This window comes from Vidua chalybeata, chromosome 1 (genome assembly GCF_026979565.1).
Source record: "Vidua chalybeata isolate OUT-0048 chromosome 1, bVidCha1 merged haplotype, whole genome shotgun sequence".
NCBI lineage: Eukaryota > Metazoa > Chordata > Aves > Passeriformes > Viduidae > Vidua > Vidua chalybeata.
The window spans coordinates 44272262-44286062 of NC_071530.1; the positions used below are offsets into that span (position 1 = coordinate 44272262).

Here is a 13801-nt window from a genome sequence, read left to right on the forward strand (position 1 = left end):
GTTCTTCTATTTATAGAGAGAAAAGGCACAGCACAGGCAGTATCTAGTTTTCTTTCTCTTAGTTTTCTTTTATATTGGATAGTCTCTATTCAGGGAAGAAAAAGACCAGATAGTCTCTGAGGCACATTTCATTCTTATTGGCGTTGCAAACTAAAAACCTCCTCTTTCCAGAAGTCAGAAATGCTTCCAGCTTAAAGGATTGAAGTGGAGCATGATTTAATTGCAGAATTTTATGGAAAAGGGGAAAAAATTTCAAAAGCCTGTGTCTCTCTATCTCTTTTACTACCAAGCCTATTAAAATTAATAGTAAGTTTCCAGAGCATTCTGGCTTCTTATTTTCCAAAATTTCAGGCTGATAAAAGTAAAGAGTTGGAGATATTGTAATGGAAGAAGAAAATTATGATGGAATGGAATCCAGAGTGTAAAATGAGGAGCCTAAAAGGTGAGAAAAATAGAAGCAAAAAAGAATTGGTGTATTTGCATTTTTGGTTTGGTGAAAACCTAGAAATAATTGACAAGCAAATAGTTTCTGGTTTGCAGTGGTAAAAAATTAGTAGGTAGTGGTTGTCACATTTGACACTGGGAATGAGAAGGAGCTTCCAATTAATTTCTCAGGAGCCATTACGCAGATTTCAGTTACTATGTAATGGTCCATCTAAACTGAATTTTGGTCAATCAACTAGATCAAAGGACCACCTGCTCTGTTTTGGAAAATATTCATTTTGGACAGCAATGATCTAGGGGTTTTTTAGTTTGCAACCTCTCAAGTATTAGGGTAAATATGAAGCATTAATTTGTTACCTTTATCTTACTGCCTCTTTTGCCTATATAGAAAAGGTGGATATGATTAAAAAAAAATAATAAGTTCCAGTAGTTTGCTGTTTATTTTCTCAAATCCTGTAAGTAATACAGACACAGTTGTGAACTGTTTTTGCAGTAACAGCTACATTTGTATCACCGATCCAGTGCTGTTATAGTCTCACCTCTTAGCTCTCACCTTAGATATACTATACCTGCAGAATTAAAGATGTTTTTAGACCTGTCACAGGCTTTTCCTGATTTCCCTCACAGTCATAAGTCTCCCTTCAATCCATTTTCATCATTATCTTCTTGAGGCCATGACTGATGAAGATCCCAGTGTATTATGGTCTAAGCAAGCATTACAGGGAGGGCAAGCAGGGCTTCAGTACAGTGCAAAGCAGCCCCAGCCCTGCACGGGGTGGTGCTTTACTGCAGTGCCTGATTTACTAGGGGAGACTCCCAAGGGATGTGGGCTCCGACAGCCTCTGACTCTGGGAACATGGATAAAAGAGGACAGACTGCTTAAGAATGGCAGTTTACATATCACTGTTGTAAGTTAAACCTTAAGGGAAAAATCTGCTTGTTTGCAAGTAGCTCATGAAAGAGTTTGTGTTGTAGAGCAAGTTATAAGTCAGAGAGAAAAAGAGAAGGTATCACCTCTTGTATTTCAAACAGGACCACATTTGTTTATCTCTATATTACCTTCACTCTCTGTGTCAGTTTCCACTTCTCCGTCAAACTCTATTCCGGCTGCAAAACAAAGAATGAAGAGTAATTGCATTTGTTGCTGGAATTTACACATGTGATGCTTGACACAGCTAACCCTCAAGTTCCAGCTGAGCTTGGCAGAATTTCCCTTATTGATTATACATTATATTCTTTCCCTACAGCGATGCTCTTAATATTTACTTTAGTCTGGCAGACTGACAAAAGTCCCCTGCTCAAGCAAACTGAAATTGTATGATCTTTGGGAGATGCAAAATGCTGTGCTCAGGAAGCCCCAAGAAGATTAGTGAAGTATTTGGCAGCATGCAAATTGAAATGATCTCACAGTGATACCAACCATCTTCCAGGATGACCTGTAGAGAACTTTTCTTTTTCTTCCCCATGACAGCCTCCTGTCTATTGCCCAGACACCGTAGCTGCTATGCTGCACACAGACCCCAGTCATACACAGGTTGCTCCTTCTTCCAGTGCTTGTCTTCTTGGCACTGCAGACAGATGGGCACGTCCAGCCGTCAGTGACCTCTTGCTCATGAGCCATGAGGACAGGGAGGGGTGGGAGAGGCAGGGAGAACCTGGGCTCTGCCTCAGCCTACCCAAACACTTTCCCTTCTTCTCCCTTCTCCCTGTGAAAAAACCACCTGTTGGCATTACATTGCATTTCATTATTTATACATGAAGGAAAGCCCTTTGGTGGGTACTTGGTGGTGTCGTATGAAACACAGGCACAAGTCACGTCTGGTTCTGACATAAGCATGTGGCTGGAGGCTTTCAAAGGATCAATTTTCTTAATGCCATATTCTTTACTGACCTGGGACAATCTGTGTAACCTCGTTAGTCATTCTCCTGCATCTTATTAAATCTCTCAGCCAGTGCCCCTTGGGACAAAGCTCTGGGTCACCTTTTGTCCTCCATGCGTGTCCCTTGGAGGGGACTCATGAGCTAATAGATGCAGCAAAGAGTCAGGAGTCAGGATACCAGGATCTCTCTTTCCTTTGCTCCTCTATTCTGTGTGACCTTTGCATACTCATTGCACTTGCTGGTAAAATAGGATAGATTTTCCTTCTAGGTGCTCTGAGTCTTAATTAATTTATGTGAGACCCTCATTTTGAAGGTCCTTTAGAACCACAAAGTATTGTATTGCATTCTGCAGCTTGCAGTTTTTCAGTGGGCCAAGAATAGGTTTGTCTGAGTGATGCCCAGAGTAAAACCTGCACTGTCTGCCTCAGCAGTAGCCTCTGCAAAGAGCACCCAAGGGTGCATTCCCAGTGTGGGGTTTCTCTTGGTGTCCCAAAAGGAGCGCTTACCCTCACACCATCTATGAAACATACTGCAGACCCCTGGCTTGCACAGGTGTCCCTCAGGGACCTGGCATAATGACTTTTTTCCAAGGATTAACAGGATGAGTGTTAATTCCTTCCTTCTCTCCCAAAAGAGAGGACTGTTGCAGAGATCAGCTTGAGGCTGCTGCCACCACTGACATGTGCTGACTCCTGCTTTGGATCAGGTGTTGTGACTGAGGAGGTGCCAGCCTGAACCTCTCTCTGCTGCTTTTTCTCATTGAATTTGGGTCCAGGGGCACCTTTCAAATTCTTTAAGTCAAATCCCATGGATTGTTTGATCTATGCTTGACTTTAGCTCAGCTCTCCTGAGCTTAATACATAATGTATGGTATGTGCCCATACATTATTAACAGTTCTAACCCTACAAGTTCATTGTGCAGGGCATTTTCACTGTGTGTTCCCCACACCAGTGGGCTTGACTGGGTCTGAAGACAGTGGTAGTGCCTTTTGAAGGTCTTCCCAGTGAATGAGTTTTACCTGTAACTCTATATGCTGATGTGGTTTGTTTCCAATGTGATTGCTAGGCCATTGAATTAATACTGCTCCAGGAAAAAAAGGAGAAATTCCCAGCTGCTGGAGGCAACTGGAACAGATCTTCTGCAAGATACTTCAGTTGCCTCAGTCCCAAGCATCTCTATCCCAAACAGAAGATCTAGGGGCCTTCTAGTTAAATGGAGACCAGGTTTCTGAAGAATCATGTGGCAGGAGACAAAAGGGCTGTGGATGCTCATCACACCCCACCCTCCACACCCCCCCCCACCCCCCCCCCGGTACTGTACTCAGTGATAGCACTGCTTCTGCCTCAGAAATCACAGAATGGTTTGGGCAAGAACTGACCCAACTCCACTGCAGTAAGCAGGGACATCTTCATGTAGACCAGGTTGCTAATAGCCCTGTCCAAATTGACCTTGAATGTTTCCAGGGATGAGACATCCACCACCTCACTTGGCAACCTGCGCCACTGTTTTACCACCCTCATTGTAAAAAAACTTTGTTGTACCTAATCCAAATTGACCCTCTTTTAGTTTAAAACCATTACCCCTTGTCCTTTCGTGGACCTTACCCCTTCTCTCCCACCAAGGCATGCTCAGATGCTTTTTGCATGCTCAAGGTATGTTCATGCGGGCATCTCATTGGCAGAGTTGAGCGTCCTGGTTTCTACTCCACCACAGAGTTGGTGATTCACCCATGATCTGCACTGGAGCTGGGACAGCTGCAGGCTCCAAAGCTGCTTGTGCCACTTGGCATGCCCATAGGTACCAAGTATATGATTTTGAAAAGTGATGGGTACTGCAAGTTCATTTTACTACCAAAATATGTGGCCAGGTAATACCTCTGTCTCCTGCCCTGATATGAAACACCTACTCTTTGATTTTACAGTCTGTTCACAGCAGTGGGGGCAAGGTGTGGTGTTTCCACAGCAGCCACGGGAGCCCTGGGCACCCCTTGCCACATGGGGGGATAAGAGTGCCCTGCACTCTCCTCGCAGAGGGAGTGACAGCAGAGGGGTGCCAGCATATGGAACAGAGCAGGAACAGGGTCTGTTTCACATCGTTCCCATGAAGCAACAGGTCAGTATGGATGAGCATAATTGCAATAAGCTCTGCTTGGCTGTTGCTTTGTTCCCCTGTACCTACACTGCCAAAGGTAGTAGGACCAGCCATGATAAAACTGTGCTGTTGCAGGCTGGATGGCAGCATTTCACTCTCGCATAGGTAGGGACCTTTATCTTTCACACTTCTGGCTCCATTGGACTCCCTCCCATGGAGAGGAGGGAGTTGCATAATGCCTGGCAATTATTTCCTAATTAAGAGTGTTATTAAAATGTCTGCCCAAGGACTTACCCCTTAGGAGAAATCCCTACATTACCTTTCCAACTCAGCCTGTGGTGCAACAGACCCTTTGCATATGACAGGCTGCTCCCTTTGCCTTAAGAGTCTCAAGAGAAATAAATAATCTACTCCATCTGATGCTGCCTGACTCCTCTGGAAGTGATGGTCCCCCTGAGGCCGATGTGCAGCCACACAAGCATGATGAGAAACCTTTGACTCTTGATTCCTTGTGGTACATGTCCTTGGGGGAACATGTGGCAGACTTGCAGAGCCACCATCACTTTTTGGGTGGGCCAGGCAGTGCTAGAGGCTGTGATGCAGAGGAAGGCTGGGCAGCAGAGACTGGGGAGGAGTGGGATTCAGTGTAACAAAGTGGCATCACGTAAGATGAGACCAAGAAAAAGTGCAAAATGCTTAGATAGTCTTGCCTGGCTTGTTTACCTTGTTTTTTGGTAAGTGCAGAGAGATCTGCAATTTCCCCCCAGAATTAGGCTGGTGGAGATCTTGCTGTACCTCCGGGCTGGTTTTGCCTGTGTGATTGTCTGCTTGTAGTTTGTGGACACTGAATACCATTGGTCAAAAAAAAAAAAAAAATGTTTAAAGGAAAAAAGATATTGCAACATGGAATTATTCACGGAGAAAATCCTATGGTTGAATATTCTACAAAATGCTGTGTGTGAAGTAAGAAGAGTGCACTTCACATCCTTTTGACACCCATCTTTGATGGCAGAAGGTGCTCCATTAAAGGAAAAATATACAGAAAAATCTTACAATGAGATCCCAGCACAGCAGGCCTGGGAGAGCATCAAGACACCTCATGGGCTGCGAGGGAGGTGGTACATGAGGACTTTCCATGTCTGTGTGTGTCCATCAAACAGGTAACAGACCCAAGCAGGGCCCACCAGGACTTGCATAACCGTACAATGAATGGGGAGTTCACCAGCAGTGCTTCAGCACCAAGCACACCACCATCCTCAGCTCATGAGCCTGATTTTCCTAAGAGGATCAAGTGTCTTGCAGGGCTTAGGATTTCTTAGGATTGGGGGGAGGAGATTAGTGGATGAGTCTTTTACCTCTTGAGTTATTCCACACAAGGTGTGAATAAGTAATGTACAGCTATGAATCCAGCTATTACTTATGTAAATATCATGTGTATGCAGTTTATGGAGTTGTAGCACAAATATTTTTTACTGTGTTATTTAGGATTTTTCTCCTCACACTGGTGATGACTCACGCTATATAATTTGGCAGTTCTGAGTTTTAGCATACGAGGACATTGGGTGTCTCACACACGCCCAAGTGTTAAATAAAAAACAGTTGTGTTATGGAGAGAGGGTAACTGAATCCTGGAAGCACATACAACATACTTGTAAATGCTTAATGAGCTAGTGTTTCTCCCTTTCTTGCTTTCTGATTAACATAGAGCTTTAGCTAATTAATCCATGGATTACATTTATTCAATATTCATCTCATCTACAAGTAATCTTTACTTGAGAGGGTTTTTGAACAATAACAATAATACCTGACCTGTGTGTGCATATTTTGATTAGGACCTAAAACTTGTGAATTGCTGGATCCAACTTTAACAATGTATCTGAGAGAGATGTTTAAAAGTGAGAGACCACTTCCAAACACTTACTTGCTTCTGCTGAACTGTTAAAGAAAACGAAATTATTTTTAAAAACCCAAACCAACCATAATCATGTTTCCCAGGATCTCTCAGGCGTGCTTCTTAAAACTGGATTCAGCTCCAACCTGACTTTTGACCATGTCTGAGTTTAACTTTGCAAAAACAAATTTCTTACAAAGCCATGAATATCCACCAGAGGCTACATGCTAACCTGAGCATCTATCTATGCAGAGGTCATCCTTGCTCTCACATGATCTCTGCAATGCTGTATTTTATTCTGCATTTTGGTACCAGGATCTGGACCACACTCTGACAGAGCAGCATGAAAATGCTCAGAAAGTGAGGACTCACCTGCAGCGTTGACTGCAAAACATGTGGAAAGAGAGTCTCATTATCTTAAAATAATCTGGGAAAGAAATTTCTCAGCTCTTTGCAGTCTTTGAAAATAACCCTCTGGCTCCCATAGAGAATTATAGGTCTGGACTGTGGCTGAAGGCAGTAAAATGATGCCAAATACATGCCCTATGCTCTTTGTTCAGGGTGGGCATTAGTTACTTGTAAAGATGACGAAGTCCCACTGGAAGAAGTTGTGCAAGATTAATCTTGTGGTGTTGGGGATGGTCAAGTCAGTCCCTTGTTGTCTTGTGCTTGGCCCATGAAAATGGGCTTTATCTGTGTAATCCCAGCCCAGGGTGGGGAGCACAAGGTCCTTAGAGACGTAACTATTGCTTTTTTATTACTTTCCTGCTGTTGTTTCATAACCTCAAGACACAGCCAGGAGTTTGCTGTGAAGGAGCACAACAAGGTCTGTTAGCCATTAGCCTCTTTTAGCTGAAGAACTACCACAGAACTGCTAATTCAGGTGCCTTGTCAGGAAGAACTAAAGCAAAACAGGGGGAGGATGTGCACTGGCAGGTCCAGGAGGTGTGCCGGCTCAGAGAGATATCTTGGAATGTCAGATCAATCACAGGACAGAGCTCCTCAGTCTTCCATAGTCTTCCACTGATTCTTGTCATGTAGGAACCAATAAATATTTTTTTTTTCCCAAATGTGCTTATATCACCTAGCTGTATAGGATTAGAGTCCCCCATTTGCAGCAGCCTTGTGGGAAACACTGCAGTTATTAAGACCCCAGATTAATGCAAAAAACAAGCCAATATCTGCCAGCTCACTGCCATCTTCACCTACTCCATGTCTCAGGCTTAGCACATGCTTGGAGTCATCCTGCATCCAGGTGAGCTTGTCAGTGTTCTCCAAACACAACATAAAGGTGTTTAGCAGTGGTGCTGGTCAGACGATGTGTGTTACTGCTGTATCTTCCCTCCTCATTGCTGACATTTTTGGGGACAGGCTTTGAGGAGAACAGGTTCATGCAAAAAACGGTGTGATTCATGGTCCTTTGAACCTGGCACTGCACGAGCAACTAAGTGGCATTGGAAAAACTGTTCTGATTTGTAGCCAGATATAGACATCCCTACCCATGTCCCACACTCCTTTAGGGAATGGAGGCAACACAACATATTTGCCAACGCAGTACTCCATTTATGCAGAGTAAATGAAATCCAAAAATGAAGTTCTCGTGAAGTTTTCAAGGACGAGAAAAGTATTAAAACAACAATCTTCTAGACAAATCTAAAGCATGAGTCAACATTCTCATGCAGGACTTAAATGGAGAATGATTATGTCATACAGGATTTATATGAAAAGACTTGTGGTTTAGAGAACATACGTGCAAAACCAGAAGAGAGCATGTTTTTTGCAAAGATTCTGAGGTAGGAGTTTTTTTTTGGAGGAACATTTTTGCTGAACTCCTGATACACCTTTTACTCCTGCTCTTCTGGAGGAAAATTTCAGCATGGTCCCCTCAGCTTTGTAGGAAGTCCCTGAAAGGGCATAAATCAAGATCACAGTGTAAGAAGATCAGAAGAACACCCTTCACAGGAGTTGAGCCTTTTTTTGTTGACTCTTGTCCAGCCTCTCTAGACACAGAGGGGTTGCTGCTGCTGTATTTCCTCTTCTTTTGTTCAGTGTCTGAGAGGATTTCTGTGGGGAAAAAAAAAAGAACCACACTTTTTCTAGAATCTCTTTGCCTGAAAAGCAACTAGTTTCTTTTTCTTTTATTTAGAAATCAGAGAGAAAGCTGCCTGACAATCTGGTCATGGCAGGAAGATCTTGCATGCTTTAACCTCTTTCTAAAAGCTCCCAGAGAAGCTCTGCTTTCATTGCATCAGCCAAACCCTCTGCTGCTATGAACTCTTAAAGCTTTAGTGACTTCCATGATGATTTGCCAAGTCACACCAGCTGTGGGTTTGTGCCAAATAGCCCTAGGGCTCCTGAAGGATCATAGGCTCAGAGATGCACAGGATTTTGAGGGGTCTCCACATAATGCTCTTTTGGAGTCAGATGGTCCCTGTGAAGGTTACTGCTTGTGTCAGAAAAGAAGAGGTAACAGGGTGACTGGAAGTCAGAACCAGTATCTCTGTTTAAATTATATCAAGGCCCTATACATGGTTGATTTATACCAGATGAAAAAGTCCAAACCCACAGGCTTTTGTGCCATTGTTGGAAAGACAAAGCCATATTTATGAAACATCTTGGATTACTTTTTTTATTAGGTTTTCCAGATAAGTTTTTAAAAAGAATAAATTGCAGCATCATGGTGGAGGACAGAAGTCACATAACATGAAAGCTAGCTGAGACAAAAGAGGATGAGTTTTTTTGAGGAAGAGGACTGCAATGATCTGGCATCCTAAGGGATTCTTTTAGTACATTTATATCATGCTATATACCTGCTTCCTCCTTTTCCTCCTGTCAGTGTGATGAACAGTTGTGATGAACAGATACTGCCCACAAGAGCTGTATCCCTCCTCTGCCCCTGTGAGAGCAGGAGTGCTTGTGCCATGCTCCCGGTGTGTCCTCAGCAGTGACGTGCGACCAAAATGAGTTTCAGCCCACGGACGGTTTCTGCACAGGCAGAGAGAGGCGAGTCGAGGTCTCAAGGGAAGGGAGCGCATTTCAAAGGGGGATGGCGTCCGTCTTGTGCAGGACAGGCTCGAGAAAAGCAGAAGCGGGCGGCCGCAGGCTGTGGCTGAGTGATGCTCCACGCAGCTGAGGTGAGCGAGCCCAGCTGGGTGCAATGGGACCTCCCTCTTGTGGCAGCCCCTCTGCACAGCAAATTCTTCCTTTCAGCTGCTTTGCCGCCTCTTCAGGCAGAGGCAGCACACTGGATAAACGAATGGGGGCTCGCCCTGTGTGAAACTGCTATTTTCTTCTTTTTCCTAGCACGCTAAGAAGCCAAAGGACTTCCTATATCAGCCTCATCTGAATTAACATCTGAAATTATTATCTTCTGCTCTCTTGGGCAGAATTGGAGCTGCAGCCCCAAAAAGCAGAAAAGAAGTAAAGAAAATGAGAGGGATTTGAGGGCTTAAATTTCCATTTATCCCAAATGACTGACATGCTAGGTCATTTGTAATATTAATTTCATATTGTGTAAGTCCTTAAAAGAAGACTTTATCTATTCTAGCTATTCTTTTTTATTTTAAGTACTATTATTAAATACCTTGCTATTGAAAGATCTGTTTTCTTTCTTTTTTTTCCCCTGTTTTTATAAATTCATGTTTCCTGTACTTAACAAAAGAGAGATGGGGTTGGAATTCCCACTTTATTAACAAAAGCAGATGAGAAAAATCTCTTAGGACTATTAACCTGAAGAGTTTTCAAAATTTTAATTTATCACAAATATCTTTAGGAAGAGCCCCAAACTAGTGGGGGAGGGGCTGGAAGAAAATAAATTTGTTATTTCCCAACAAGGTGGTTTGATGAAGCATCCATCACAGCTGAGCTCAGCAAGTCAGCCAGTCTGCACAGGAGGGATGAGCCTGGGACCTGAGGTCAGTAATTCACCTCAATAATAGAAAAGTATTTAGATATGGGGCTAAGGCTGTACAAGTGGGTGAGCAGATAAGTAATTCACCTGACTGCAGGCCTGCCATGTAAATACTTTATGTTAGCCATGGTTTCAGGAACTTGGTTGGTCTGAGTCTCTGGTGGCACACGAGACTAGAAATGATACCCTTTTGATTTCTGGTGTAAGTCTAGTGATGCTGGAAAGATCTGTTTTAGAGCTACCAGAAGCCCTTGTTGAAGAAAAATTCTGGGCTGCCTCTCTAAATTATCCAAATTTGCTTTTATGATGTCTCATTTTTAAATGTGCTACCAATACACTTAAGTATCAAATCTTAAGGCAACAGGCCGGAATGTTTTCAGAAACATCTTGATTCTCATGCATAAAAAAAATAGTCTTTACATACATTGGAAACATTTTTTGTTTGATCTCATGAACAAATTAAATTTCCAATAAGTAGCAAAAGAAGAAAATCACCCACAAATTACATGCTTTTAAAATGTTAGTTATTTCCATGCTTATTGTTAAAAATGATTGTGTATTATGAAATAGTAACTAAGAAAAATATCGTTATAAAGGTCTGCCCTTTCCTAGCCTGGAGTATGTGGCAGATATAATTGGCTTATGAGAAGCTATTGTTTTTATCTGGGGTTTATTTGAACTCACTCAGTATCTGCTGGTGCATTTATTCCCTTGAGATGGTTTGTGATGAAGCTCCCTTTGTTTAGAGAAGTAAGAAGAGGGTAATTTGTTACTATTATTAATAATATGTGTGAGTGCCTATATATTTGTGATCATGGGTTTTTGTGTGTGTTTATGTGCTGAAACTTCATGGCTATGGCTCTATAGAGTGTATATAGTAATTAATATAATGTGTAATGTAAAACATCTGCATGACTCTCCTACTGTATGGCCATGGCTTCGTGTTCATATTCTTTTGAGCTGACAAATATATACATTGCCTTCACCTTCTGGAGGATTCAGGTTTTGAGTTGGGTGAATCAAGTGTTAAAACTAAAATTGAGCTGGTATGGATGAGGTTCCCAGTTTCACAATGAAACTGAATTTTTTGCAAAGCTTTAAAATAAATATTGAATGCAGGTGTGTGCACACAACCTTTTCCATCATCTTGGTCTGTGTTGCCATTTGGGGCAATTCATGATCTTCTGGAAGCTGAAACAGGCTGGCTTTAGGCTGGGAAAACTGTTCCTGGCAAACTCCCAAGAAATGTTTTGTTGTTCACTGGGCAGATCAGCCTGAATGTTATTGCTGAGCCACTGCTGCTAAACTTGTCTCATCTGGTAGTGTAACAAGGGGAAATTTAGCCTGATGCTTTAAATTTTCTCAAGTACATAATCACTGGCTCAGTTTTTTGGGTGCTTCTCTGATCAGAGACTTTTATTACAGAATTTGTTAAGTCACCCTTGAATGAGATTGAGATCAGGTGAACTACACTGCCATGAAGATCCAAATGAGAAGGTTTGAAAGATACCCATCTTTACCTATTTAAACAAGACAAAACCCTGTTGATTAAATTATTAATCTTGTGTGTGGAGTGAAGAATGGATTTTGGTTTTTATTTTTGCTTTAACTGCATTGGCCTGCTCCTGTGGCAATTTGTTAGCAAGTGCTCATTTACAGTGTCACTACACAGTCATGCTTTTGCCTTAATAACCTGCCTTCTGGTTTGTAGTTGCTTGCTATAACTGCAGGACTCTTGTCAAAATCTGTATTAACTTACTGTAGCCATTGAAGAGAGAGATCAAACTGTATCTATCAAGACCAAATGGACAAAGTCCTAAGAAACCTAGTCTGAACTCCTCTTGGACCCTATTTGGAGCAAGAGGTTGAACTTGAGACATCTGAGGTGTCCTTTCAGCCTGAATGACCTTACTTTAAAATATGCACATGTGAGGTAATGGGAACTGTTCTGTAGGGCATGAAGGAGGGGCTGCTAATCTAAACTATATAATCTAAACCTTTACTTTGGGCTAGAGTTCTTAATCCCTCCTTTTCTTTGCAAAAAGGATGCTAGGGTTCTGTCTGTGTGACAGAGAGAAATGCTGATTACACCTGCTGTTTCCAGCCTGAAACCTATTCCCCAGAGCACCAGACTGTTTGTTTTCTTTGGCTTTTTAGGAATTTGAAGTTTTCTCTTAACCTCATGCCTTTATGAATATGAAAAAGATGTGAAAGGCCCTCAGTTTGACCTGCAGAACTCAGGATCCTTCTGGAGTTTGCCTAAGACTCAAATTTTTATCCCGTTAAGTTATGCTAAAAGAATTTTCAGTGTGTGGTAATTTAAGTTACCAGAATACTGCTGCTCATATATGCTGCATTTCTATAGAGAAATATCAGCAAAATTTGCTGCAGGAGAAATCTAGCTTTATTCTTGTTTTGTCACAGGGGAGCAGCCTGCAGGGTGTTAAAACTAGGAGTTCCAGAAGGTTAATGAAGTCTTCAGCTTTGGTCTTCTAATTCCCAGATTTGTCCTTTACCCACATTTACTTGCAGGTTTTACGTCTCACCTTTGGTTTCATGACCATGTGTTCCTCCTGCTAGAGATTTCTAAGTAGGACCAAATTCCCATTTTATTGAACTGCAATTCCTAAAGCCATTATTAAGATATTTCCCTGCTGAATAGGCCGGGGTGAGAATGCAAACTAGGTAGAGCAAAAATTTCATTTGGAAACACCTATATTATCAGTGTCTGACCATGGCCAGAGAGGTATCTGGAGAAGTGAATGTGGAAGCATCATCTCGGGGCCAGGAGCTCCACTGACTCCCAGCACCTTTTTGAGGGGCAGCATCTTCTGTGAGAACGGTGCTGACCAAAAGGAGATGTTATGAACTAAAAATGCAAATGCCTCAGGCATGTTGTCATTCCTGACTGTATCCTGGGTGGGTTGAGTGCAGGGGCAGATGAGTAACAGCCAACAGATCCCTCATTGTCCTTGGGTGTATGAGGTATTTGATGATTTCTGCAGCTCCAACAGTGACCCAGGAGGGCAAGTTACTTCCTTTTCAATCAAGACAGATCTAGATGAAACAAAAACTAATTCTATGTGCTAATTTGAGCCAATTTATTCTGCTGTAATTAAGATGATATTGACTATGATGTGTGGATCTGAGAAATACTTATCATTGATGGCAGTGTACCACTTCTGTGAGGTTTCACTTTTGACCTCTGCCTCCCCCAGATGCTGCAAAAGTGCTGTCTCAAGTGGGTTTTGTTACATTGGGAGGTAGAGGGAAGATTCTTGCTGCTTTCTCAGAGAAATAGTGTTGAGTTGTGTTACTGCACTCACTGAAAACAACTTGGTAATTTACTGGGAATGAAATGTTGCTATTATAATAAAATATATAAATTAGAAAAATTAGATTGCTCTGTCAAGAAACTCAGAGATTCAAGTGCCTATTTGGATATATATGCAAATCTAATGGATGCAAGGCTATAAATGCAGAGGAGAGAGAATGATTGCAGCAGTAGATTTGTGTAGTGATCAATCTATAAAAGTCAAACAGGCAAGGCATTTTTAAAGGAAAATTAGGATATCATTAACAG

At 42.2% G+C, this 13801-nt stretch overlaps 1 protein-coding gene across 1 annotated transcript in view; it reads right to left on the reverse strand.

Annotated features, from left to right (window-relative positions):
• The window catches only part of TMC2 (transmembrane channel like 2), a 31208-nt gene extending 29298 nt beyond the window's left edge, over nt 1-1910 (reverse strand). Inside the window, exons 1-2 of the mRNA XM_053963134.1 lie at nt 1865-1910; nt 1504-1551 (exon numbers count right to left, since the gene is read on the reverse strand). Coding sequence (XP_053819109.1) covers nt 1504-1551; nt 1865-1910 — 94 coding nt within the window. The remainder of the gene's footprint in view (nt 1-1503; nt 1552-1864) is intronic.
• Nucleotides 1911-13801: the final 11891 nt, after the last annotated feature.